The 25,370-nt window shown below is 34.4% G+C and overlaps 8 protein-coding genes across 12 annotated transcripts; 2 read left to right on the forward strand and 6 right to left on the reverse strand.

The window, feature by feature from the left end:
• Positions 1–31: 31 nt before the first annotated feature.
• LOC106652519 (60S ribosomal protein L28) lies at positions 32–1,284 on the reverse strand. The gene is made up of 4 exons (XM_014371522.2): positions 1,188–1,284; positions 761–855; positions 445–687; positions 32–150 (listed from the first exon to the last, which is right to left on the reverse strand). The coding sequence occupies exons 2-4, from the start codon at positions 845–847 to the stop codon at positions 64–66; spliced, it is 417 nt and encodes a 138-aa protein (XP_014227008.1). The 5' UTR covers positions 848–855; positions 1,188–1,284; the 3' UTR covers positions 32–63.
• LOC106652483 (CTL-like protein 1) lies at positions 1,279–12,157 on the reverse strand. 3 transcript variants are annotated; one of them, XM_014371468.2, is made up of 13 exons: positions 11,531–11,659; positions 10,413–10,558; positions 9,842–10,236; positions 9,671–9,760; positions 9,453–9,592; positions 9,170–9,356; positions 8,957–9,079; positions 8,708–8,879; positions 8,486–8,626; positions 8,250–8,409; positions 7,942–8,163; positions 7,676–7,852; positions 1,279–1,358 (listed from the first exon to the last, which is right to left on the reverse strand). In XM_014371468.2, exons 1-12 carry the CDS (start codon positions 11,657–11,659, stop codon positions 7,697–7,699), a joined length of 2,061 nt encoding a protein of 686 aa, XP_014226954.1. In that variant the 3' UTR covers positions 1,279–1,358; positions 7,676–7,696. The 3 variants fall into 3 exon arrangements, with proteins under 3 accessions (XP_014226954.1, XP_014226963.1, XP_014226972.1); XM_014371477.2 differs by lacking the exon at positions 1,279–1,358 and having other exon boundaries at positions 6,340–7,852; positions 11,531–12,157; XM_014371486.2 differs by lacking the exon at positions 1,279–1,358 and having other exon boundaries at positions 6,340–7,852; positions 8,708–8,852.
• LOC106652500 lies at positions 2,074–5,965 on the reverse strand. Its single transcript, XM_014371499.2, has 3 exons — positions 5,589–5,965; positions 5,024–5,493; positions 2,074–3,287 (listed from the first exon to the last, which is right to left on the reverse strand). Coding segments are annotated over exons 1-3 (1,365 nt in total). The 5' UTR covers positions 5,590–5,965; the 3' UTR covers positions 2,074–2,393.
• On the forward strand, positions 3,510–4,890 carry LOC106652510. 2 transcript variants are annotated; one of them, XM_014371510.2, is made up of 3 exons: positions 3,510–3,645; positions 3,721–4,234; positions 4,312–4,890. In XM_014371510.2, the coding sequence occupies exons 2-3, from the start codon at positions 3,800–3,802 to the stop codon at positions 4,732–4,734; spliced, it is 858 nt and encodes a 285-aa protein (XP_014226996.1). In that variant the 5' UTR covers positions 3,510–3,645; positions 3,721–3,799; the 3' UTR covers positions 4,735–4,890. The 2 variants fall into 2 exon arrangements, with proteins under 2 accessions (XP_014226996.1, XP_023315084.1); XM_023459316.1 differs by having other exon boundaries at positions 3,510–4,234.
• Positions 12,158–13,393: 1,236 nt separating the features above from the next.
• Positions 13,394–16,671, forward strand: LOC106652213 (E3 ubiquitin-protein ligase Hakai-like). Of its 2 annotated transcripts, none has more exons than XM_014371027.2 (5): positions 13,394–14,093; positions 14,160–14,543; positions 14,625–14,813; positions 14,949–15,346; positions 16,044–16,671. In XM_014371027.2, exons 1-5 carry the CDS (start codon positions 13,983–13,985, stop codon positions 16,369–16,371), a joined length of 1,410 nt encoding a protein of 469 aa, XP_014226513.1. In that variant the 5' UTR covers positions 13,394–13,982; the 3' UTR covers positions 16,372–16,671. The 2 variants fall into 2 exon arrangements, 1 of the variants encoding a protein (XP_014226513.1); XR_001339371.2 differs by having other exon boundaries at positions 13,403–14,093; positions 14,949–15,795; positions 16,044–16,071.
• Positions 16,672–17,254: 583 nt separating this feature from the next.
• LOC106652220 (transmembrane protein 115) lies at positions 17,255–20,704 on the reverse strand. The gene is made up of 4 exons (XM_014371045.2): positions 19,461–20,704; positions 19,086–19,341; positions 18,819–18,995; positions 17,255–18,743 (listed from the first exon to the last, which is right to left on the reverse strand). The coding sequence occupies exons 1-4, from the start codon at positions 19,909–19,911 to the stop codon at positions 18,536–18,538; spliced, it is 1,092 nt and encodes a 363-aa protein (XP_014226531.1). The 5' UTR covers positions 19,912–20,704; the 3' UTR covers positions 17,255–18,535.
• A 551-nt stretch (positions 20,705–21,255) lies between these two features.
• Positions 21,256–22,546, reverse strand: LOC106652136. The gene is made up of 3 exons (XM_014370935.2): positions 21,608–22,546; positions 21,384–21,542; positions 21,256–21,324 (listed from the first exon to the last, which is right to left on the reverse strand). The coding sequence occupies exons 1-3, from the start codon at positions 22,544–22,546 to the stop codon at positions 21,256–21,258; spliced, it is 1,167 nt and encodes a 388-aa protein (XP_014226421.2).
• Positions 22,547–22,737: 191 nt separating this feature from the next.
• LOC106652292 (probable 28S rRNA (cytosine-C(5))-methyltransferase) lies at positions 22,738–25,296 on the reverse strand. The gene is made up of 7 exons (XM_014371165.2): positions 25,016–25,296; positions 24,858–24,929; positions 24,650–24,786; positions 24,305–24,578; positions 23,974–24,230; positions 23,796–23,911; positions 22,738–23,700 (listed from the first exon to the last, which is right to left on the reverse strand). The coding sequence occupies exons 2-7, from the start codon at positions 24,919–24,921 to the stop codon at positions 22,911–22,913; spliced, it is 1,638 nt and encodes a 545-aa protein (XP_014226651.1). The 5' UTR covers positions 24,922–24,929; positions 25,016–25,296; the 3' UTR covers positions 22,738–22,910.
• Positions 25,297–25,370: the final 74 nt, after the last annotated feature.

Genomic DNA, 25,370 nt, shown 5'->3' on the forward strand with positions numbered 1-25,370 from the left:
GTAATTGGATGTATAAAAATAATACAGAAAGTTACGAATAAAAAGATTTATTTTATTTTAAGTCTATTCGGTTTTTTTTGCAGCCTTCATTTTCTTGGCTGGCAAAGGCTTCTGGGAGCGCAATACAGCGCTGGCTCTGCGAAGGGCAACCTGCAAATAAATTCATCAAGTTTAGTTTGTTTTCAATAGTGATTAACTTAAAATGTTCATTTTAAACTGAGCAAGTAGAGTTTATGAATGTAGTTATAAAAAAGTGACAAAAGGATGTCAAAAACATTATAAAAATAACGTTTTCCTGTGGAATATTATTCCACAGAAACAAAAAGATATTTAGTTCATTTTCAGATATTCACGAGAAACTTTTGGAATATTTTCAGAAATTTAAACATAATTAAAAATGAGCAATCCTGCTATAATTGTAACATTCTTATGAACGAAATTTACCTTGGTCAAATCACGACGGTACTTGTTCTTCTGGAGCAGATTCTTTAATTTGTAAAGGGATCTGCGGGGACCGGCCTTCATGGTCCTCTTGACTGTGGACTTGGCTGGCTTGTTGACATTCTTTGCCTTTTTGTAGACAACGGTGAATCCCTTTTTGTCTGGGGTATCAACAATACCAACGCTCTTCTTGTGGATCAAACCAGAGTAACGGTAGCTGCTCAAGTTGGTCAGGTTATTGGCTTCCTGCAATATACAAATACATTAGAAAATTCGTTATCACATCAAGTTTTTAGTTGAATGAAAATAGTTAATTTACCGTTGAGAAAGGCTTGTTGATGTTGCGCTTCTTCAAAAGGAAGGCATTGTTGTTGCGGATGATCATCCAGTTCAAGTGAGCCGACATGGTGACGTCTGTAATAATGTTGAAAATGAAACATTAATATTTTATGCTGTAGGAGTTAACTTATGAGCAACCCATAGAAATAATAACTGCATTTCAACAATATCCGAAATAATATACGTTCTCATTAGCACAAAAGCTGTTTTAATAAAAGTTTTCAATGTCCCGTAACCTAAACATCGGCAAAGCACGTGTCAGGGTTTTTACAACAACAATACTGTTAACTTCATACATTTTCAAGTTAAAACTGCACTCGAATGTTGTTTGTACTTATGATTAAGTGAAATGGACTTTTGATTATTTATAAACTACGTTTTAAACATTAATTTCATCGATATAATACCTGTTTTGCTGGTAACACGCAAAGGTTGCAGCGGAAAAGAAGAGACTTTGGGAAAAAAGTCCACTGTGTGCGCGCGCCCCTCTCGGTTCAAATCTTCATTCACTACGATGCGTCCAAATGGCGAGTGGCGACTCCAGCGCTTGTGCGCAAAATTTCAAATTCACCTCAAATCTACATGAGGAAAATTATAAATCAATTAATAATTGTAATTGAAAATGAATTTTCAGAAAGTTGTATAAGCTCATTTTTACTCGATGGCATGAATGATTATTTTATACTTTGCAATACAATGTTGGAAAATGAAAGAAAATAAAAAACTTGTACGAAAATGAATGGCGATGTAATCTTGGGAAGAAAGAAAAATACTTCATCTTTTTGAAAACAAATCACAATGCCGAAATGAAATAAGATGTCATTATATCTTATCAAGATCATTACGTTCCTGAAAATTTCATCTCCGTCCAACTTAGATTCTAACCGAAAAAAACATTGACACGTAAATTTAAAATAAGATGTAAGTTTTAAATAATAATCAATAAGTTAAATAATATCAATAAGTTATTTTAAATAATAATCAATAAGTTAAATCTTTTTGAACTTCAAGTTGTAAACATTAAACTATAGTTAATTGTGTCAGAAGAAGGACATGCATTTTTCTTCCAATTCTGTTTTAATTACAACCAGCTGCAATCTTTGAATAAAATATGGATTTGCTAAAATTGTTCAATTTTATAATAAAGTTTACTACGATACCGTAAAGTTTATTACATTATTTTACTTAAAAAAAATAGAGACGAATGACATTTTTGTGTGTAAACTTGTATATAAATAAAATAAGTTATTAAGTTACTAATCTTTTTATTTCTCTTAAGTAAAATACTTAAATTTAAATTTATATAAACTTTATAATTACAAAATTACAAAATTACTGCATACATTGAAAGTTATTGTTTGAACTAGCTTTATTTCGTACAATATATCCATAAATACTGCAATACTTTTTAACAAGATAGCATAACACGATACAACAAATTTATAGAGATCATGGGTTCACATTTGTTTAAAAACTAAGTTTTGTCCTTAAAATAAAAAATAAAGAGAACTTTTTTAATTTTTATAGCTAATGACTACCATTAACGTTGAATTTACAACGTTTTGAACCATATATTTATACATTTGTTTTCTTGAGCGTCAAGAGGCAACTGTTCACGAAAACTCCAAGTCTGTATCGGGCAGATTTATTTCTAATGGATCGAATTTCGATTCTGGCATTACAATTTCATGTTGACCTTCCATATTATTAGGTAGCAGTGCATCCACACAGTTTTGAAGATGATCGATTCGTGCATTAAATTCTCGCCTCGTTTCCGCGATGAGCCCTTTCATTTCGTCCATTGCTTTGGTGAACCAAGACGGTGGATCACTGCCATAAGACTTTTTTGAAGTCTCCTGAACTTTATTGGAAGCGCCGTGTGTATTTGTAGTAGAAGACTTTTGAAGTCGTGGAATTTTATTGGCCAATAGCGTCGCCGGCGACGGAAAGGTTCTCATTCGCTTCAAATTCTGCTGGTCCAGGCGCGAAATCGTCTCCTGGTTCAGATGTTTCGAATTCTTGCCGGAGGCGGATCCCTGCTTATCGGGCTCCGCTCTTTGCAGCAGGTACTCCAAACGAGGACTGAAACAACCGAACCTGCTGAGCTCGCGCGTCGTGATGCCGGTTCCGGCATCGTTAAGCAGTACGGCCGAAGTGCGTCGGAAAGCGTGGCCCGTGTAGAGCTCGGGGTTCGGCAGGCACAGAAATTTGGCGATCTCCTTTGGCATCGAGCCGAATTTGTTGATGCCGATCGGCTGCCTCGTGCAGGCGCCGTTGTGATAGTTCAGGAAAAATCTGGTGGTGCAGGGATTTTCCGGCCTCAGTTTCATGTACTTCTTGCACATGAGGTAGAACTCGGAAGTTATCGTGAAGGTACGCTGTATCTGTGAGTTCGTTTTTTCGATCTTGATGAACAGCATCGTGTCGTGGTCTTCGACGTCGTTGATAGTGAGATTCGTCAGCTCCTCGCGTCGGCAGGCACCGATTATTCCGATCACGAGTGCTACCTGTGAACAAGTAAAAATTCAAATGGGTGACGTTAATTTTAACATTAAAATAATATTTTCTTGCTGAAAATTATTTCGTTTAATTTAAAAATTATTAATTTTTTCGAATAAAAAAAATTTAACATAAATTACATTTCTTATTTTAAATATTAATTTTCTTCTACAATTCATTTATTCTTCAGTTTTTTCAATAAACAGCTGCGCACTGCGCAGATCTGTTTCCTTGCATTAGGATATAGACCGCGTTTATAGACGTAATACGACGACTTCGTGCTCAAGTACGGACCAAAACCAACATTTTTTCATATAAAATGTACCGAATTTTTAAAAATTTTCCTCGTTTACATCGATTTTGATTGTATGTATATTGTGTAGTTTGTATTGTGTAGATTGTATGTACGTATATGATTGTTTGAACTATATATAAACATAGGCCTAACGATTGGCAATGCTCTGCACAACAGTCTGCTTTCGGCCGCCGTTATTCGAGGGTTATACCAGCTTGCTTAAAAATGAGTGATAGCGATTGTGAGATAATTGATGAAACAGAAGATATAATTGAAATTTCACAGTTGACTAAAGATGACACCACACAAGAATTAAACTCAAGTAATTCGTCGCTCGATCGATATCGCCAGGAATTTGGCATTTTTCAGATATGGTTGAAAAGTCAAGAAGCCAACACGGTGGACGAGGAGCTACTGTTGGCGTATTTTAAGGAAATTTCATCGGAGTACAATCCTTTAACGTTAAAGTCGAAGTACTCAATGTTGAAAAATATGATTAAATCGAGTTACGATATTGACATCGGTGAATACGAACAATTAAAGACTTACTTAAACGACATTGCTGCTGGCTGTAAAGTGGTGAAAACAAAAGTTTTCACAAGTGAACAGATACAACGATTTTTGGATGAAGCGCCAAATGAACAATTTTTACTTGCAAAAGTGAGTACGACTTCAGAATATTATTATAAATAATGAGAAATTGTATGACAGTCAATAAATGTAAGTATAATTTGTAGATTGCATTGATTCTTGGATCACAGGGTGCATGTGACAGTCGAGAGCTTCGCGAATTAACAATGAACGATGTCGAACTCAACAAAACATTTGTCGTCATTAAAATCCAGGATTCAACAAGTGATTTTCCAAAGGTCGTCACACTCGTTGGCAAAAATTTCGAACTTGTCAAATCTTATTTGCAGTTAAGGCCTGAAGGTATTCTTCCATTTTTTGTGGACTATCGCAATGGAAATTGTTACAACCAAGTGTATGGTAGAAAGATCAGTACTGTGCCAAAAGTTATTGCAAATTGGTTGAAATTAGAAGAGCCTGAGCTATACAACTCCAGGAGTTATAGTTCATTTTATATAAAAAAAAAGAAAAAATCAGATAGAAATCTCAGTAGACCAGAAAAAAAGTTAAAAACTACACATGCACAATAAAAACACTGAGTGTCTTTTAAAATAAACCTGTACATAAGTAATTTATGATTTTGTATTAAAAAAATTAATGACTGACTTTACTTTGAAGTACTTAAACAATAAGTCATAAAATTGGACTTTGATAATTTTGTAAAAATAAAATGTAAGTTTATCAAAGTTTTCTTGAGGAATTTCTTATAATTATATTCAACTGATAAAAAGTAATACTGTTACTAATTTAGTAAAAAAAATCTGATTTTACTAGAAAAATTGAAAATATAGAGCAATAATGAAATTATGAATAAGTTACCTTAACAACCAAATATTTATCATCTGGAGCATCAGTTAAAAATCTTCTAATGTGTTCTGGTTCAAGAATCTCTGCTTTCTTAGGAACGTAGCCCTTAGAGTTAGTCTTTAAAAATTCTAACAATGGTGAAAAGTCATGTATATTCACATTGTGTTTGGTCAGTATCACACTTCTTAGCATTGAATAAGTTGCCCATAAACTAGTCGCTTTAAATTTTTCTGACATTTCTTTAAAGTATGTGAGAAGCACATGCGATGTAAAGTCGGTGTAACCCTTTTGTACTTTCCACTCCATGAATTTCTTGTATGTTGCCTCATACTTTTGCTTTGATTTAGCAGGTAAGTCATGAAATCCTTTTTCATTTGTATCTTTAGGATCATCATCTTGTGCAACTACCTCATCATCGTCTTCACTTGAAGAAGTAGTACTTTCCAACTTGATGGTTGATTCTTCAAAGTATATTTCAGCCACTGGAATAACAACACAACATACATTTTTTAGGTTAACTGTATACAAATTATAGCTGTCAGATGAAAGTTGAAATTAATGTAAGAGATATACTAACTGATTATCAGCTGATAAAAACTTGGTTTAACACTAATCTTTACTTTTTCTGAATTCTTCTTTGTTTTCACACTACATACTTGGTTATCAAACTTTTAATACGATTAAAACAAAATCGTTACGAAGCGTGCGTTATGTACCCATAACGCACGAGAGTCGTCTCACAAAACTCGACCGAAAAAAGACGATGCGGTTCAATAAAATGAATGAAAAAAACTGCAGATAAAGTTTAGTAACTTGATGCTTTTCGATGGTACATTGAACATCCACGATGGTTAACTCAACAACAAGGGTCAACGGCCACAGACAGACGCCGTGTTCTATGCGGGCATGCGTTATTAAAAATAACACACTTGGCCTACAATTGGCTATTTTGCGTATCGTAAAATCCCCTCCACTGCGCAATATCATCAAAGCGCACTACAAGACGTAATGTCGGATATGTATACTGATTTAATTCAATGGTAATTGATTAATTATTACGTAAATATAATTATTAATTAAATAATAGTTAATTTTTTTCATAAGAAATTACAATAAATAAATTTTACATTAAAAACTCAAAATTTATTTTTCATTTAAAAAAGTTACATTAGTTATTTTTGAAAATAACTTTTTTGATAAAAAATAAAAAAATTGAATTATTTAATTTTTACTTGAATTAAGTAAATTTTTAATTTACAAATAAGGCCTTCAGATTTTTAATTTCTACATAATAAATGAAGAGTAAAATATATAATTTAATATTATGCTTTTTAATTATAATAATGATTTTATTGTAAATACAGTAAACTTTTCATTGTATAAATTGTAGGATAAATTTAAACATCTAAAGCATAAATTTGATTCAAAACACTGAATTCAAAAAATGCATTTTATTAACGAGGCTTCAGTGCATGATTTATTATATCAGTTAAACATTAAGAACTTTTAAAGTGATATCTCAATGTAAATATTTTCTCACTTCCTCTTACAAAATTCATTGAACAACATTTAGTAAATAAATGCGCACACTTTAGTTGCCACAAAAAAAAAAGTAATTATTGTGAATAACAGTTCATGATCTTTATGTGGTATAATACAAAATTTCGATTCCTTCTTATCATTGAAAAATTCATTTTAAAAAAATATATTTTTAAAAAATAGCACCCAGTTTACCAATTTTATATAATTTTCTGGTCAAGTATCAATAAATACAGATGAATTTCCAAAGTTATAAGCTAAATTAATGCATAATCAAAATATGCATATCATAAACTATGCTTACATTATAACATCTAATAAATAAATCATTCATGTATAATTTTGTAAATTTTTGTATAACATTTTTTTTAGAGTAAAATCACCCTAATAGTTAATATAATACTCTATATAGTTCATTTGTTTTAGAAAAAATACTTTTAGAAGTGTACTTTTTCTAAATTCTCTTTAGATTTTTTTCCTTGTATAATAAATAGTTTTAATATACTTTCAAATAGTATGCAATCACTGGAAAAAGTATTATACAATACATAGTTACAAATATCCTTTCTTGACTGTGAAAACACGAAGTTTTGAAAGATCTGTTAGTATTTTATTTTTAAGTAAATATACTGTGCAAAAGACTTGAAGCAATATATCTTATATCTTACATGTATAAATATATCATTATTCATAATATGAGTATCGAAAAATATTGAATACAAAATTACTTGTACTTTTACTGAAGCAAAGTAACTGTCAAAAAGTGTGAGAATCAAAAATATCATTTCAAGTACATTTCGTAATCATTACGAAAAGTCGATGCACTTTCTGCACTTTTCTAAACTACAAAAGTTTTCTTAAACAAATTATAATAATAGTTGTGCATGTTCGTCGCGGAATCTAACTCGATTCAATTTTTTTTCAATCCTAATTCATATATTTAACGCTCTAACTTATAATCATGGAAGTGACACATTTTTTTATGAATGATGGTGTAATATTTTTCTAAATGAAAATTGTTCAAACTACATATGGCTGTTAGTTGATTGTTATCTGAGTATAGAAAATATTTTTTCATCACTCATAATTTTCAAAGTGAATATTTAATTTAAAAAAATTCCTTACGAGAGCTTTGAAAATGACTTTTTAAGCGCGATTCATTGGTGCGAGTTCGTGAGATTGTTGACCGTTGGTTGGGTGATCAGAAGCGAGCTGGGCCAACCCGGAACTTCGCCACTTTCCGTTGTCGCCATTCAAGTTCTTGTCCTCGCAAACGCATAAAAAAAGCGTGTCGATAATCGTCTGAAATTTGATAAATAATTCATTTTTAAGATTGCAACAATTAATTTATCAACTTTTAAATTACACAACACCAGTAAATTATATCTTACCTCATACAGTGATATGATACAATGAGCGATGAAGAAAGAAAATGCGCAAGTTACAAATATTGGAACAGCATAGAAATGTAATTGAGCATCATGTTTCATATACAGAAGTGCAATGGAGCCAGTCGCAGCTGTTACAAAGCATTTTCCCATGAATAGAACGAAATCACCAATACCGTTTATAACTGCTACTTGAACCGCATTACTTAAGATTGTATTAAATGCCTGTTAAATAGATAATGAAATAAAATAAATAAAATTTCCTTGTACATCAAAATGCAGAGTATAATAATTAAAGATAATAAACCTACAATTCTGGCTGCATTGCAAAAGTGTGTTCCTTCAATTGCTACCACTGTGTAAGCATTTTGATTCATAAAGCGAATAAACCTTTCTAAGCAGTAGAAACAACAAATGCAACATTTAAGACCACACTGTGAACAAGGAGAAGTTTCTCTAGTCTTATCAAACCTAAAAAAATAATTTATATTGAGTCAAATTCTTATTTTCTACAACTTTAAATCAGCTAACATTAAAATCAATTTACTTTGCATGTAACCAAGTTAATATTAAACGAGGAATTTTAAATATAGTAATTAAAAATGATCCACAAGCTACTGATCCAAGATGGTATGTGATGAGTGTACCCATGGAAGAACATACTGGTGATATACTGGCATTTTTACCCCTAAGATTTAGATAAGAAAAGATTAAAAAATTAAAAGCAAAATAAATAAAACAAAATTATTTAAAATTTGTTTAATTTTACCTGAAATACCAATGAGCTACAGCCCCTGATATGACCATTGTTTGACAAGCAATAATAAATTCACTTATCCACACGAAGCCAATGACATAAACCCACCACATGTATTTTACCCAAGTAGCATCAGTGAATTCCAAAAGAGTGAATCCTGAAGAGAAAATATATGTAAGGAAGTCTTATTAAATAGTGCATTACCTGTTTTATTAGTGATATTAAAATTATCAATTAAAATTTAAAATAAGCTATGCTTACTTTTAAAATTTGTCAGTGATATATTGTCCAAAGGTTCTGTGTTCACAGTTGTCGGTTTACTAGTCACAGTTGAAGTGAAATTTAAGGTATCATCAAGATTCAATGACTTTGTACCAGGATAATCTAAAAATAAATGATTAATAATTTATTAAAAAATAAATTAATAATGAAGGTTCCAGTATGTAATTATTGAATTTTGTATATCATACTCACTTGCAGTAGCAAGGCATAACATGACCATCAACCAAAAAGCAAAAAATACTGATAAAGCTAAAAATGTGAGAAGGGGTTGGAAAAATAAGCCTGGAAGCTCAGCTAAGCACTTTGCACTTTCTTTAAATAAAACTGCCATAAAGCTAATTCGTTTTCTTATAAAACAAATGAGGAAGATCAAAATCACCTGTAATATATAGATTATTAAATTATTTTTGTATTCATAACAAATTAATATTTATATTAATATTCACATAAAACTTTTTGATAAAAATTAACTTACAGTAATTGTAGTTGCAACAATTGCTAGAGCTAAGAAAGTTTTTTCATTTTGTATAGATTCAGTTAACAATTCATTTTCATCGGTTCTGTCTAATTTACGTTTAATGTCTATGTAAGTCCACCATAATAAACCGCATCCACCTAAAAAAAAGTTATTCAGATTGTGTGAATGTCACAATTGAGTAAAGAATTCTCTTAAAGTTAACTAATTAAACTTACCAATACTTGCAATTGTTACTCCTGTCATGACAATCCAAGTCACAAAACTTGCAAGCCAATGGAAAATAGCAATCATTAATAAGGATAAAACTGAAACGTAGAAATTTAGATTCAAGTATGTTTTTTTTTAACAAAAAAAAAGGAAACAATATAGTATAAACTTTTAAGTACCAAAAGATAAACTGGATAAAGATAGGATTTGACGCCATGTCTTATACAGATCTGCCAAAACTTTTTCCACAAAATCCCAAGAATTCAGAATTGCAAAAAGATTGGAAGCAATGGACTTGGTAATTTCACTGACTGCTTTTGGTATGCATCTGTTAAGAATTGGTTTGCTTTCATATACAGGATAGGCAGGACAAGAGCCTAATTGGTTTCTTTCATCGTATGGGTTTTTGCAGGCACTAAAACCACTTCCTGGTTTATCCTGGCACAACTGAGAATCAGTCCTTCGATAAAAGTCACACACATCAGCTAAATTATTCATTTGTTTGTCTGGGCATTGCTTGACGCATATCTTCAAGGACTTCCGAACGTTTTTTACATCCAAGAAAAATAAATACCTGAAACGATACAGTATTACATTTTATCAGAATTGTAAATGACATGTGAAAATTCTCTCTAAGTTCTCGAAAATTTGACACACCTTTATCTAATTTAAATATTCAAAATATGAGAAAAATTATTTTTAAAAAATTACGAACGAATTTTCGGTCTAATAAAATCGTAATATACTTACGGTTTATCAAGAGTATTCTGTCCAGATAGCTCCATGTCACCAAATTTAGGATTATCTTTAACTCCACAGGTGTTTCCAAAACTGTCATACCCATTTATAAGCCTAATTGGACTTCCATAAACAAATGCAAAAGCAGCAATCAATATCTGAAAAAAAAACATTAATTTTTGTTTAATTATTCTCAAAAAATAATTCATGATGCATAACAAGGTATTTAAATTATTCAAAGCAAGTATGATGAAAAATTTAAGATCACAACTAATAAATGAATATGAAGCAAAAGAGAATGTAAATAAAATATATCCTTGTCCACAGAGGTGTTAATAATTCATCAAGCATACTTAGATACTTTATATGCTGCCATATACTGACATGTATGCATGACAAAGAAATTATTACTGTAGAGCATGAGCAAATACCATTATTAAGTAAACATAGTGTGAAATGTATGTAGAGTAAAAAGTTCAATATTATTGATGTTTATCTTTCAGACTTTCTATTGATTTTTAAAGAAGTTTTAAAATCCAATGTCATATAATTTGTGCATTTTCCATTTACATTGTAGTAGGCAGTAATAGTCGCGTAAAGCGATACACGCAGGTATACGCTTATGTAACACGAAATAAAAAACAATAAAAACATGAATGAAAGTCGCTTCGTTGAAACGTGATCGAATGAATTTTGGGTAAAACAAATTTTTCGTCGTTCGCTCCGCAGACAAAGAACTGGAAAAAAAATGAATCATACGAGAGAAGATAAAATCGAACATCTTCGTAATTACATTGTACGATGTATGTAGTGCAACAAAAGGCGAAACTAAAAATATCGGCGGATGTGAATCAGAAAAAGGAACGCCGCGAAGTATATAGAGTCAAGAACACATAAGTGCATTTAAGTGACAGCTAACTCGCTCGTCTCGCTTCTCCGAGCTCATTATCGCGCGTATCGCATCAATAACAGTCGTTATATAGAGGCACCGCACTTGAACTTGGGCCAGTACGTATGCAACGCGACGAAATCTCATTAGGTTCGATCGGGCGTTTGTGCACGCGCGAGATAAGTCAAGGCTCCGCTCGAGGTTTTATTTTTTATTGTACTTCATTGAGAGAAAAACTCACCATTAGGAACCAGAAGACGATAAACAAAACCAGCCAAAATATATCGGTGCATCCTCGTACGCGAGGTGCATCCGATTGCGGCGGTGGCCTCTGCTCCTCCTCATCGTCGGAACCGCAGCAGCAGGACATGTTTCGGTCTTTGAGATTTCTTTCTTCTTATAATATATTTTCTCAAATGCGTCGCGAGAAAATCCTCACACTCTTCGACGAGCTCTCATGAAGCCGAGTCGCAAGTATAGTGGCTTAAATACGAAGGAGACGCACACAGTCGTAGGAGCAGACAAAAAAAGAAAAGAAAAACACGCCGTAGCGGCCGCGATGCGTTCGTGGACGGACGAGACAAACCACTGAGTAGACGGACGAAGTCGGGGACGGGGACGCCTCGGCGCGCTCTGACACCCAGCAATACGCACGCATACACTGTGTGCCACCAGCGCGTATGTATAATAATACAGTCAAGTTTGCAACGCGTAAAAGAGGCAGCCGCGCAAAGAGAGAACACGAGAGTAGTCAGTGGAGTCCGCGATCAAGCGAGGAAGGGATGCGATGCGATGCACAGCACACGCAACGTTGTGTGCATGCGGCAACTTCATATAAAATCGCTCGCGAAACCAAGGCGGGGCCCCCATGCACGTTACAATAAGTAGGTACTATTACGAACGCTAAATCGGAGCAACGAGCCAAGTCATCGGCCTGTGTGTACACCTATATAGAAATCCCGAACGAATCGATGGCTCTCTGTACGAAAATTATCAAGTCGTGATAAGATTTTTCTTGTCGGAGAGCGCCGAGATAGCTGCTATACGAGGCGCGGTAGTAGCTGGCATTCTTATCGAAATCATAATCGTCACCTCTCGCGACGATTTCTCAAGGTAGCGATCGAATTTCAAAAGTGAGGAAAAAAAACCGAGCGACGCAGAGCTCGGGCTACAGGTGTCGATTGTTGCATACCTGAATTATAAGTTATATATAAGCGAGTGTATATCTGTACGCATACGTATCAATGGCGTAAATATAGACGACGCCGCGCGCGCGACGCCGGTAACCATGACTACCACCCGGTATACCTATATATATAAAGCGGCGTTCACCTATACGGACTAGGTTTACCTTTTAATACAGAACACATACACACATCGTCAAGGCGTGTTGCTAGCCGCGTCGCGCACGCAAAATGACAATGACCCCGAGTATACTGTACGAGTAAGTAGTCGAGAGAAACGTGATCGCTTTTTTTTTCGCGCGCGCGTTTGGTCGCCGTCGCCGCGTTTGATCGTGGCCTAATATTATAATAATAAGACGAACGGCGTCCGGTTGCAGTCTATAAAAACAACATTATAAGTAATGCCGATTCGCAGCCAAAGGTAATATATTAAACGCACTGCACGTCGTGACCCAGATGCCGTAAGTGATAAATGCGAATTGTGCGGGTGCGTCCGCGTAAACGGCCGAGCTTGCAATAATAAAAGCGGTACTTAGTTCGGGCGAGCGAAAGAGAGAGAGAGAGAGTCGTAAAAATATGATCGCGTCTATCGACCTCGTCGAACTGTCATAAATAATGAGCAGTCACCGAGCGCTTCATCGATTTGAAATGAAATGAAAGAAAAAAAAAGAAGATATAGTATAAGTATAGCTCCGATATCGATTCAAATTATTGCGGCTGCGAAGGGCTTGGCATAAATCCAAAATCAGCGTGCGATAAGTTTCAAAAGCGCGACACGACGCGGCCGAACTTTTTCTCCGACCGCGGTTGATAATGCAGTGCGTGTCGCTGCTGGTAATTTTAATGCACTTTTTGCAGAAATATGCACAGGCCTGAAAATTCTGGCGTGTATCCCTCGCCTAATGCTTCATAGCGGGGTATGCACTGTACCGCTCCACACACACGCGCGCGCGGCCGTGTGTTCCGATGTGTACATATTATTATTAGAATATGTGTTGCCCGAAAAATGATGTAGATCGGAGTCGCGAGTCAATCTTTTGAGATTTTTCGAGTGCTATATCGTTCGCGCCGTGCGTGTCAGGCTGCGGTGCCGTGCGTATTGCACTTCTGATTTGTGTTTATAAGTTCGAGACAGGACCGAAAGCGGTACTGCTCTGCACTGTGTGTTGGCTGTGTGTGTGTGTTGTCGTCGTGTATGTCGCCGTGACATAACCTTTTGCGCGATTAACCAAAGACCGAGCGAATTCGATTGAATTTTTTGATAGACACGCACAAGTAACGCAAACTGTTAATCGGCGTAGTGCGTACACAAGTGAGCTCCCAATTTAAAGTATTTGGGAGTGTTTTTTTATATGACAAATCCATTTCTGATGGAAGTTCCTGTTAGTTCGTTTTGTTTTCTGTGAAAGATCGATTTTTCCTGTTAGGGAGAAAAATTGCTACCATTTTCTACTATTCTTTTTTTATTTGTACAGTATTTATTAGTTAAGTTTCAACTCATACTCAAAAATGGAAGTTGAAGAAAATGGGAAAAAAAGTAAAAGCAAATCGAGTAAATCTCGCAGTAAAACTACGAGAGGACGAGGACGCACCAAAGGTCGTACTAAGAAAGCTGTAAAAGTAAGGCCCAATCAATTGATAAAATTAAATCAACGTGCTCGGTTAAACAATGATTATTTATGACAGGTAATCGAGAGCGACGATGACGATGTTCCTCAAAACACAGATGAAAATGCCATGGACACCACCAATCCATCCCCAGAGTCACAAGAAACACCTGCCTCAAATCAAAATCAACAAAGCCAACAGTCGCATCCTCCTGCACAACAAACGGTGCAATCTGTTGTACCAAATCAATCACCGATCGAACAAACTCAGCAATTTGATTTGGAAGCAGATATATCCCAGTTAGAAGCACCTACATTTACTACTATAAATAGGGGACCACCAGAACCCATGTTAAGATTAAGATGGGATCATCGTGTTAATTTGATTGGTGAAAAAGTGTTGAATCCTATGATACATTGCTGTGATAAGTGTCTCAAGCCAATTCTTATTTATGGACGAATGGTTAGATATTTTTAATGAGCTTCATAAAGACCTCTATCAGTTTTTTCATTTAAAAAAAAAAACAATTTTGTTTGCTTTTAGATACCTTGTAAACATGTATTTTGTTTACTTTGTGCGAAAAAAGAAGAAAAAGCATGTCCAAGGTGTAATGAAAAAGTTGCTAGGGTTGAACAGACAGGTCTTGGTACTGTATTTATGTGCACCCATGGGGGATCAAGATATGGTAACAATGGTTGTCGTAGGACATACCTTAGTCAAAGGGATTTACAGGTATTTACAAAGAAATTAATCTCTTTTCTTAAAAATTTTTCCAAGCTAATAATTGAAAAGTGTTAATAATTTTTAAAACAAAGTAAAACTATTTTTATTTTAATGTAACCAATGAAAATGTTAATCAAATTAAAGGCTCACATCAATCATCGGCATGTATCAGCTCCACCACCTCAACAAGTTCAAGCGATGCCATTGGACAATTCAACATCTTATATTCAACACAAAGGGTCTGATCTTATGGATCCAATGATGAAAATGAATATGCAAAATAATCGTATGAAGACAATGAGTGGACCTCCTTCACATAATTTGATGGGTAATGATCCTCGAGTCAATGCTGGAGACCACAGACAAGGAAGACATTATTCTCAAACTACTTCTACAACTTCTAATGCCATGAGATCAAATTTAATAACAGTGCCAATTCAGGATACAAGTTCTATGGAAATGCAAAATCAAACACAACAGCAATCTCAGAGTCATCATTATTATCACTCCGACAATCACCCTAATGCAGGCATGACAGCAAGGTGGGTCCTTGCTTGTCGAGCTGAAACTGAAATGAGACATCGTAAATCTGGTGGAAAAGGAAAAATTTGATAGTAGTGATATTGGAAAATGAACAAGTACCATTTTCAATATTAAATCATGATAAAAATACTGTCAAATTTTGTTCTTTTTCATCTGAGGTGTTGAAAGTTTTTCATCTCAACAGATGAAACTTAGTTTTACATTATAACATATTAAGATATGTTTAGTTAGAATTTCCTGCTGAATTAGTCATTTCTATATTAGATTCTGTACATTATGCTTTCTTTTGTCAAAGCACTGGTTGAATTTTACACGTTATATTTTTAAAATTACTATAAAACTGTAGAAAAATAGAAAATAATTATTAAGAAGCCATTTTATCTGGACGATATTAACTGTGAATTATACTAATTCTTCAATAAACATTTATATTAGACTATTCTGACAGGTAAAAAAATTAATTTTATTTTTTTTATTCTTTAACTAGTTGTAACACCGCACAATACCCTGCTTGCTCAAAAATTTCACATATTTTTTTCTCAGCTACTGCATGAATTACAAGTAAAGTCTTATATAGAACAGTACTAGCTAGTATGCAATTTCAATCCCAGCTTCTGATTATTGATGCAAAAATTAAAATAACCAAAAATCTATATCATACAAAAAAAAGAACATTTTTTACTTGACAATTTGCAGGCATGTTGTTATGACTAATCAGGCACCAACACCACCTCAAGCTCCATATACTTATGTATCACAATCTACGGTAGTTGCGTCACAATCGCAGCAAACACTGCCACCACAACAATATTATGGGCAACCTCACCCTGCCCAACTGGCTTATGTTGCAGCAGGACAACAGGCTTATGCACAACAACAGCAACAACAACAGCAACAGCAGCAACAGCAACAACAACAGCAGCAACAACAACAGCAGCAAAGAACTGGATATGTTCAGGAGCAAGCCTATGGCGTACAACAGCAGCAATGGCCTCAACAGCAACAGCAACAATTTTATAGATAAGACGAGGAGAAAAGGACAGATCTTGTCCTTCTTAGATAAGAGATGTAAAGTGAAATTGTATTATATATAAATAATATGGAAAGGTATAATGAACTTGGAAAAAATTGTTTCCTAAACAGATAATAGAGGCCTATAAATAATATTTTAACAAGTACATTCTATATTAGAGGAATTATCAATACTTTCAATTCATTTACACATTCAAATTAGTCAAATATGAGTTTTTATCTGTAAAATGTAAAGTAGCATAAGTTTTCTTTAAAAATTGACCATAAATTCATTTGTAAATAAATAATTGTTTCAAAAAATGTAATAATGAAATTATAATTTCATTAAATTCAAATTAATTACTATATTTTTCCTCCATTACAAAAAAATGATCTGTGTATTTGTGTATACCAAGTTGGAAGAAATATGGAAACAATAAATTTTTATTCTTAACAAACATCGCTGATGTGATAATCTTAACAAAAGGTTGCTCGTAACATTGAAGAACAAATTTTTTCTAATTATATAATGGAAAGTTTTTACTGAACTTTTGTACTGTTACTGAATAACGGAACATTAAGTGTGCAAAAACAAAATCTCTAAGACTAAACAAGTAATATTGTAAAGTTTGTTTTATACTTTTTGTTCTAAACTTCAATTAAATCTTAACTAGATGATAAATTGTTTTTAATTTTAACTATGAACTAAATGACATGATATTTGAAAAATTTATTGAATACATTTTTTTATAATAATTTATATCCAAGTCGAATAAACTATTATATGTACAAAAAATAACATTTGTGTAATTCAATACAATTTTTTACGTTTTTTTTTCTAACAAATATATTACAGCATTAATTGGTTTTTAAACACTGCTTTCAACACTGCATGATTTGAAATAAAAATCTATTTGATGTATTGTCTTTTTGTTGATTGCTATTTACAAATTATTTCAAACTGAAATATTTAGGTTTCAACCTTATATATTATTTTCATACATTTATATACAATACACAAAAATAAAAACATATAAACTAGCGTGAATTTTGATCCCTCAAATGCCATTTCATTATAAAGTCTGCCCTTTGTAACATTTTTTTAATGAAATTCCAACTACAATTTTTCATGAACATCTAATCTATTGCAACATTTCTAAATAGTTTTCTTCAATAATTACATTCATAATAGCATTTTATACTTATATAATATAAGAATTATCACATTGACAAATGGGAAGACCAAATAAAAACAAATTTTTTGTATGTTAATGAGTAGATGTTGAAAAAAATAAAAAATGTGTCCATGACTAAAAATGTAAAAACAAAGTCTGCAACAAAGGTTTAAGTCAATTTCAAACATTTTGTTTTGCAATGTTTGCCACATTACAAGAATTATAACGTTAACACATTGTAAATTAATGTTCTTGTTGAAAGAAGTACCCACTTTTTTAACTAGCTTTGTTGATTCAATTTAAAGTTACTTGAAGGGTATAATATATTTTTGAGTATTAAAATTAAAAAAAACGTAAAAAGCTTATTAAAAGTAAGAATAAATTATCAATATAAAATATTATATTAGTCTTAATATAATGTTATTATTCAAATAATAAAAGGAAAAATCACTTAATCAGTTAATAGAAAAATCTTCAACAGTTTTATAACTCAACATTATATTATCCTTTCTTTCAGTTAACATTAATTATTATAAGTTTTTAGTATTTTATTTTTACAATTTTTTTATTCACCTACCTGAGACTACAGCACAGCCTCTTGGGATCAATGAAATATACATGTTTGTGTATTGCCATACATGAAAACACAGTACCCATATAATTATTAAAATAAGATGATTCATTTAAAAAAATTTAATTCTTGTGAATCATTTATCACTCACATTTATAACAATTGTAGTCATTTTAGCAGAAAATATTTTTTAATATTTTGCTTATGCCTTTAATAATCAACAATTTCTTCACTATTTCACGATTTTTTTTTAACTAGTTTTTTGTTTCCACTATTTTTTCAAGTTTTATTAAGAAAAATACAAAATTTTAGTTTCTCAGTTTCACCAAGTTTTACCATCCACTCTTTTTAGGAACATTCACAATTGATTTTCCTTTTTAAATTCATTAATCTTTGGGTGGACTCGAACAAGGTGAGTCCATAACACTAGATCACGTACTGCTGGATGATGGGTGGTTGTGAATATCTACACTAATTTGCTGAACATGAGGTGATGATAACGATTTTACAAGTTCAGTTTGTTCTGGTATAGACACTACTACAGACGGTGCTGGTGAATGTTTTTTCGTGCGTTCTTGCTGCCATGGTTTGGCATGATCTCTGCTTAATCTTTCACTCAATGCTTTTAGAGCTATTTGTCTGCAACATAACACAATGATTATCAATCTAGCTTGTTAAACAAATATTAATTTTAGAAAATGATATAAATCACACCTTCTTCGTTCGCTGTCATGAGGATCAATACCCGGTAAATTAATTACAAGTCCTGGTGGTGCATTAGACATATCAAATCTTCTAACTACTTTTTTACACAGACCAATTCTTACAAAGAATCGATGTAATGTATTACAAAATACCGCAATTGGTGGCTGCAGAACATTTGGAAAGAAACTAAAATTTTCAAACATATATTAATTACAGATACATTTCATGTAAAGAAAATTTTATACAATTTTTTTTATAAAAATCGTAAGATCCTACCTGGCAAATGTAAAATTATCAGCCATATCACCTTTAGAACCATTATTGTGTCTTTGGTAAAATCTAAGGTATACCCAAGAAATTAGAGTTCCACTAAGAAACATGGTTGGATGGGTACCTTCTAGCAATCCAATACCCCAGAAGATTAATGATAAAATCCATACCATAAGAGGAATATTTCTATTGGTAATCTTTCCAATGGGCGTTTTCATTAAAATATGATCTGGCATTATTTGTTTGACAGCAACAGTAACACCTGTCAAAATTCAAAACATTTAATTAGAGATATTAATAGCAGAGCTTTAGTCTATACATTGGTAATAGATGACTTTAAGTAGAAGGTAAAACTGATAGAATTACGCTACAAGTACGAACCAGCAATGTATCCAGCCAAGCCATGTATGTGTATGTCAAACAGCAAATCTGTATTGCCGGTGCAAAAGTAGAGCATGAGATAGAATAGGGAGGACAGGATGGCAACTCCAAAATTGACTATGGCGAAGAAGGTCATCATCTCCATGGCTCCCCATAGCGGCTCGATGAGCTTGCCGCAGAGGCCGACGGTGACGATGTCCACGACCACGTCCGTGAGGTGTATCTCGAGGAAGCAGAAGGTGAAGGCCGTCCATACCCAGAAGGACGGCGGCAGCAGGTAGCCCGGGGTGACGCTCAGCACGAGCACGGCGCTGTCGGAGAAGGACAGGCAGTACGAGAAGAGCACGACGAGGCAGATGAACTTGACGCTGGTCGAGGTGTTGCTGAGCAGGGCGACAAATTGCCTGCGAAAGAACGGCAGGTCATGGCCGAAGCTCTTGAACGTGGCCATGGCTGCTGCTGCGGTTGCTGCTGTGCGTGCGGTCGATGTTTGACGATGGAGATAGCGTGATTACCTGCGAGGCCGTCGTCGTCGTGCACTGCAACTCGCGGGCAGGTATCGAAATATCGTATATCACTCTGGAGCTCGCAGAAGCTGCGCAACACTTGGGTCACCACAACATCTTGCACTCGATACGGTATTATTGCTCAATGTGTACACGGTTGATTCAACTACGTACGAAACGTACTCAAAATCACGGTTAGTCGCGCACGCATATGCAAAAAAAAAAAAGAAAAAAAATAGTGCGCAAGATGTTCAACGACGAATCGACGAGCTTTTTCGAGGCATCGGGGAGCCCCACTCGCGCCGACGAGTTGTGTTTCGCGATTGACGACGATGATGATACCAAAAAGGAATCACCGAACCCAGTGCGCGCACAGTAGGTTGCCTGCTTCTCTTTTCGCACATACAACACGAGCTACTGCTGCTGCTGCTTGCATATAGAGAACAGGCCGTCTGTGTTGTGATGGCCCGTTCGCGTTGGCGAACCGAGGATACGCGATGATGTATTATATGTATAACACGAGAGAGAGATTCAGATAACACATATACGTGGTACATAACACGAGATATGTGTTACGAATATACATGTATGGCACAAAGTGATACTTGCTTCACGTATAGAGGTAGTGGGAGTTGTGCACGCACTCGTTGTGTCATTTGATATGCACGACACACATGCCGAAGGGATTACGCGCGAATTTTTGACTGAAGATAATGATGAGCGAGCCACGCCGCGTATTTGCGACGGTTAAGTCGAGAGCGATCGTTCGATTTTGAAAAATAAAAAACCAGTAGACTTTTTTCACGGTGAATCATTTTTGTTTGGAATGTGCCATTTGTAATGTTAATGATAAAGCGAATTACCTGCGGATCGAGGCTAATTGGTGATCGATATCAATTGCCTTACTTTCCTTCCACTCGTGACACGCGTTCGAAACAAATTGTATTACATGCGTCTATGATGTGCATTTGTCAATTCTCAATGTTTACAAACATTGAAAACATGTGTAAAATATTGTGCAAGACTCTCACTAAAGCTCGAGTTTGATGCTTTTTGTCGAATAAATTTTAATGATGTACACTCGTGATCTTCGAAAATAAAACAATAATTAGAATGATCGGTACACAAAAAGTCAATGATATACTTTCACGATATTCCCATTTATTATTTTCATTAAAATTTTCCAACTAAAAGTTGTATTATTCGATAAAATTATTTTGATATGATTGTATGGGAAACTATAAATACTTGAAAATAGACGGATCGGTGGGAAACTCGTCGGAAAACGATTACTGCCGATCAGAGCTTAATAGGAATTGTATGTTGATGAATACATAAGTACTGATTGTTTGAAGCATCTGAAAGCGCAAAAATATTTTGAACTCGTGATTTTACAAAACAATTTTCAAATGCTTACCGAGAGCATCAGATCTTGATTCAAGTGGAACATGTCGAATACCTTTATCTCCGCCTTTTTAATCAATATATGCACGGAAAAATTATTCAATTTTTTGTGTATCGTTGCATCGTAAAAGACGTCCAATAAATCGCTAACTATAACTCCGGTTTTGAGAATCTGTAATCATTGAGTAACATCGTCAAATTCGAAATCAGTCGAGTACGCATAGAAGTTGGAAAAACCTCTTGCTCGACAGCCGAGACGGATGAGGTGAGCGTCTGCAGAACCCAAGTGTGCCAGAAAAACACTATGAACTCGACGCCGTAATCGACGAGCGAGGCGATGTTCTCGAAAGTTATGATCAACGGCCGAACGCAGTAAAAAACGCTGCAGATGTAGCTGATGAGAAAGAAGCATATGATGGAGAGCATCGGGAAGGAGAAGAAGTCGGAGAAGTCGTCGACGAAATCGACGAAGCGCGAGTACAGCTCTCGGCAGCGCTCGATCTTGGCAAGGATCGCGACGAATTCGGAGTCGGAGCCACCTTGACGAAGCGTCAGATGTCTCGGCAGAGCGCTCAGATTGTCGTTCATGAGTCTCGCGGCGTGCAGAACCACGATGAGCAGCAGACTGTACTGGACGTAGATGAAGAGGATCATGAAGTCGTTGAAGGTGTAGCCGAGGACGATGAGAGGAGCGCAATTTTCGCCGATGTCTTCGTCGGTGCAGAAGGACTGAAGAACCAGGGATATGGTGAGGCAGAAAACGATGAAGCCAAAGACCATCGCGACGTCTTTGAAGAAGCTCCTCCATCTGCTCTTGTCGACGCGATCCAGCTCGAAGGTCAGATTTTTTATCTCGACGAGTCTGTTCAGTATGTCGATCAGTTGTCGCTGCTTCAGGCAAAAATTCGAAATTATAATGGTCGTGTTGAAGAAGATCAGCGTCTGATAGATGAGGCCTAAAATTTTCTCCTGATACACCTGTCGCTCCAGCATTCGTACGCACGTTATGACGTTCAACCACAGCAGCGCGAAGTACAAAGCGACGTTGTACAAAATTCCGGAAATCGAACGAGCGAAAGTCTCCGGCCCAAGCCGATTCAATCCTATGGGTGCGATGCCCATCATTTTGCACACGTAAAACAAGGCGGCCAGAGCAATGAGTATCGCGCGAGACATTTTGGCCCCGAACAGTCTAACTATATAAACTGTGTGGAGTGTTTTTTCATCGACACAGGATACCCGATAACGTTCGATATTGACAGTTTATTTTCCAACGGGTGACACGCGAGTGCACTCTGCGTAATGAAGATAAATCATTGAAAATTTATAAAAATTTTATTGAAAAACTATTTTTCAATTTCATTGAACTGCACGCTGTTTACTTAAATTTAATGAATCCTAAAAATTAATTAATTATCATTGAAATTCTCGGTAACAATAAATCGTGGCTACACAAATACAAACTTATTTTAACAATAAATAGAATGAAATACTTTAATACAAAAATTGTATTGTTACAATGGATAAATTTCAATTATACTTAATAGATATCGTGGACTTCATCCTCATCTTGTTCCGTACTCTCTACTTTTGAATATGTATCATTATAAAAACTTTCTTTCTCTGGTTCAGAAAGAATTTGTATTTTTCCATTTGCACTTTTTTGTTCTGCTTCAATTCTTGGCATTAATTTTGTTATAAATTTACCTTTTCTTGTGTATGTTCGAGTTAGTAACATATCAGAAAATTTGTATAATTTATTGTTATAAATTACTTTTTTGTCATATTGAATTTTCCTGTGAGGTACTCTTTCAAAAACCGCGATGAAATGTCCTTGACAACCATCATACACAGGATCAACTCGTAAACATTTATCGCTACATGAATAACCCTGAAAACAACTGGAATGCCACTGATCCCATAACATTTTTTTAGCATCTAATAACTCATAAGGCCCTTCAAATTCTTTCATGACCTCATCTACTACCATTTCACCTTCTTCAGGATATACAGAACGCACAGTATATACTACTCTGTGGACATTTTGACAAGTTGCAAGAACATATTCAAGAACTTTGACTAAGGACATAAAATGCCTTTGTCTGAATTTGCTAGGGAGCATTGTTCCAATATCGTAAGTTAATCCAGAGTATGTACATGATGGATCGATTAATATATAATCATAATTTTTGGTCATAATTTGACAAGTGTGTTCGTGTTTGCATGGTATGTCAACGAATGAAGGTTCTACACATTTTATGTTAGCTGATCCAATCATATCTAGTAATTGCTTAAAGCGATCTGGATGATTATCATTGGCCAATATTAATCTGTTATCAAAATCATTTTTTAGTAAATTAACTTGCAGTAAAATTAAACATTCAAATATAGAAATTTAGATAGATTCAATATGTTTTATACTAACCCTTGATTATTCATTATATTCGCAATATGATTAGTTTTCAACCCTGGAGCAGCAAACATATCTAAAACCAATGAATTTGGTTTTGGATTGAGTAAAAAACTTGACAAACAACTCCCCTGTAGTAAAATAATTCCTCTATTAGTAACAAGAAGAAATGCTTTAAAAATTTAAGCATTACCTTATCTTGAAGCATGAATTTTTTTCCAGTGTAACCTGGGTGATCATAAAAATCTGTTCCAGGAGGAAAAACAAATAGTTCAGACACATGATAATCTCTAATGAAATCCTTGTGATCCATACTTTTCAATTGTTCAAGATAGGCAGAATAACTTTTTACAGATGGTAATAAATTCCAACCTTCTTTCTGAAAAGCAGTGACGCTACTTTCTAATGAAATTGATAGCGTATTGATTCTAACATACACAGGTAATCTTGCTACAAAAAAAGGATTAAAAATATTAATTTTATTGTAAATTAAATTTTTTTTCAAAATCAATTGAAAAAAATACCTGCTGGTACTTCTAGTGGATTAAGAGAGCTCTTATATATTGCTTCTAAGAAAGTTTCTCGTAAACTTTCTTCATAAAATTTCATTTTTTCTGTAGAAAGTGATCTGGATAGGAAATGTTGACTGCCCCATAATAACTCTGCTATTAAGACTCTACCTTTTGCCTCTTTGAAATGAAAATCATTTTCTGGTATCTGTAATCTATCTATTAAGTAATTAATTTCCTGAGCATGTTTCAACGTTAACAATGCCAATTCATACGATTTCCTTTTTGCCTAAAAATATTACATGATTAGTGTGTTGTAATGTTATAGATATGATGTTCACATTCTAATAAAACACATACTATTTTTGTTGTATCAATGCTTTCCTCTAATGGTTTGTTTTTCACATAAAAGTCATGAATAGCTTGGGCTGCCATTTTATAAGTGTCGGGAAAAGGATTTTTGTACCGAGATATATTAAAGCGTTCTCGCATTGCAACTACAAATTTTAAAGTTATGCATAATTAATATACTGTTTTGACTAACCTTTAAAAAATCAAAAATAACTACCTGTTTGAGGAAGCAAATTATGATGAGAAGGCCGATGATGAGAGTCTGCCTTTACTTTTGGCATGATTAAATCTATAATATGATCGAACATTTTGATTCAAGATGAATTTATAAAATTATTTCCTGTACATTCAATAACAACACAAACAAAAACTTACGCGTTATAGAAATACTGAATTGGTTCGGGTCCTGAAAACCAGAAAAAAGCCTTCTGAACGATTACCCTATTGTAGAAGAAGCAAATATCATTAGACCTCAACTATGGTGGTACTCCGACACTTTGTTTTGTAGATGAAAATAAAATAATATTGACAAATAGAAATGGGGCACAGGTGAGCCAGCCATTAGCCGGTAAGGTGGTATTGGCAGACAATCACGCTCGTTGTTTGCAGGACCCGACGTGTGCTCACTGCTCGTTGGACGTTACAGGAATTGAGCTTCTCGATAGGTTGGCAATGAGGAGGGATTTCGTTTGAAATAGAATTACGCGGCAAGAATGAGGCGCGGAGACGT

This window comes from Trichogramma pretiosum, unplaced genomic scaffold (genome assembly GCF_000599845.2).
Source record: "Trichogramma pretiosum strain Unisexual culture from Peru unplaced genomic scaffold, Tpre_2.0 scaffold44, whole genome shotgun sequence".
NCBI lineage: Eukaryota > Metazoa > Arthropoda > Insecta > Hymenoptera > Trichogrammatidae > Trichogramma > Trichogramma pretiosum.

What these genes read in the sequence shown, in the direction of transcription:
- LOC106652519 (XM_014371522.2), bottom strand. Translation starts at nt 847, where the DNA reads ATGTCGGCTCACTTGAACTGGATGATCATCCGCAACAACAATGCCTTC. An exon ending in TCAACAAGCCTTTCTCAACG is followed by an intron (nt 688 to 760) that starts GTAAATTAACTA and finishes TGTATATTGCAG; the next exon opens with GAAGCCAATAACCTGACCAA. An exon ending in ACCGTCGTGATTTGACCAAG is followed by an intron (nt 151 to 444) that starts GTAAATTTCGTT and finishes ATTTATTTGCAG; the next exon opens with GTTGCCCTTCGCAGAGCCAG.
- LOC106652510 (XM_023459316.1), top strand. Translation starts at nt 3,800, where the DNA reads ATGAGTGATAGCGATTGTGAGATAATTGATGAAACAGAAGATATAATT. An exon ending in AACAATTTTTACTTGCAAAA is followed by an intron (nt 4,235 to 4,311) that starts GTGAGTACGACT and finishes TATAATTTGTAG; the next exon opens with ATTGCATTGATTCTTGGATC.
- LOC106652500 (XM_014371499.2), bottom strand. An exon ending in ATAAATATTTGGTTGTTAAG is followed by an intron (nt 3,288 to 5,023) that starts GTAACTTATTCA and finishes ACTTGTTCACAG; the next exon opens with GTAGCACTCGTGATCGGAAT.
- LOC106652483 (XM_014371468.2), bottom strand. Translation starts at nt 11,659, where the DNA reads ATGTCCTGCTGCTGCGGTTCCGACGATGAGGAGGAGCAGAGGCCACCG. An exon ending in TTAACTTGGTTACATGCAAA is followed by an intron (nt 8,410 to 8,485) that starts GTAAATTGATTT and finishes TTATTTTTTTAG; the next exon opens with GTTTGATAAGACTAGAGAAA. An exon ending in GTATCATATCACTGTATGAG is followed by an intron (nt 7,853 to 7,941) that starts GTAAGATATAAT and finishes ATCAAATTTCAG; the next exon opens with ACGATTATCGACACGCTTTT.
- LOC106652213 (XM_014371027.2), top strand. Translation starts at nt 13,983, where the DNA reads ATGGAAGTTGAAGAAAATGGGAAAAAAAGTAAAAGCAAATCGAGTAAA. An exon ending in GTACTAAGAAAGCTGTAAAA is followed by an intron (nt 14,094 to 14,159) that starts GTAAGGCCCAAT and finishes TATTTATGACAG; the next exon opens with GTAATCGAGAGCGACGATGA. An exon ending in TTAGTCAAAGGGATTTACAG is followed by an intron (nt 14,814 to 14,948) that starts GTATTTACAAAG and finishes ATCAAATTAAAG; the next exon opens with GCTCACATCAATCATCGGCA.
- LOC106652220 (XM_014371045.2), bottom strand. Translation starts at nt 19,911, where the DNA reads ATGGCCACGTTCAAGAGCTTCGGCCATGACCTGCCGTTCTTTCGCAGG. An exon ending in GATAATTTTACATTTGCCAG is followed by an intron (nt 18,996 to 19,085) that starts GTAGGATCTTAC and finishes TGAAAATTTTAG; the next exon opens with TTTCTTTCCAAATGTTCTGC. An exon ending in CATGACAGCGAACGAAGAAG is followed by an intron (nt 18,744 to 18,818) that starts GTGTGATTTATA and finishes GTTATGTTGCAG; the next exon opens with ACAAATAGCTCTAAAAGCAT.
- LOC106652136 (XM_014370935.2), bottom strand. Translation starts at nt 22,546, where the DNA reads ATGTCTCGCGCGATACTCATTGCTCTGGCCGCCTTGTTTTACGTGTGC. An exon ending in TCTCGGCTGTCGAGCAAGAG is followed by an intron (nt 21,543 to 21,607) that starts GTTTTTCCAACT and finishes CAATGATTACAG; the next exon opens with ATTCTCAAAACCGGAGTTAT. An exon ending in ATCAAGATCTGATGCTCTCG is followed by an intron (nt 21,325 to 21,383) that starts GTAAGCATTTGA and finishes TTGCGCTTTCAG; the next exon opens with ATGCTTCAAACAATCAGTAC.
- LOC106652292 (XM_014371165.2), bottom strand. Translation starts at nt 24,921, where the DNA reads ATGCCAAAAGTAAAGGCAGACTCTCATCATCGGCCTTCTCATCATAAT. An exon ending in GCATTGATACAACAAAAATA is followed by an intron (nt 24,579 to 24,649) that starts GTATGTGTTTTA and finishes TAATATTTTTAG; the next exon opens with GCAAAAAGGAAATCGTATGA. An exon ending in TCCACTAGAAGTACCAGCAG is followed by an intron (nt 24,231 to 24,304) that starts GTATTTTTTTCA and finishes CTTTTTTTGTAG; the next exon opens with CAAGATTACCTGTGTATGTT.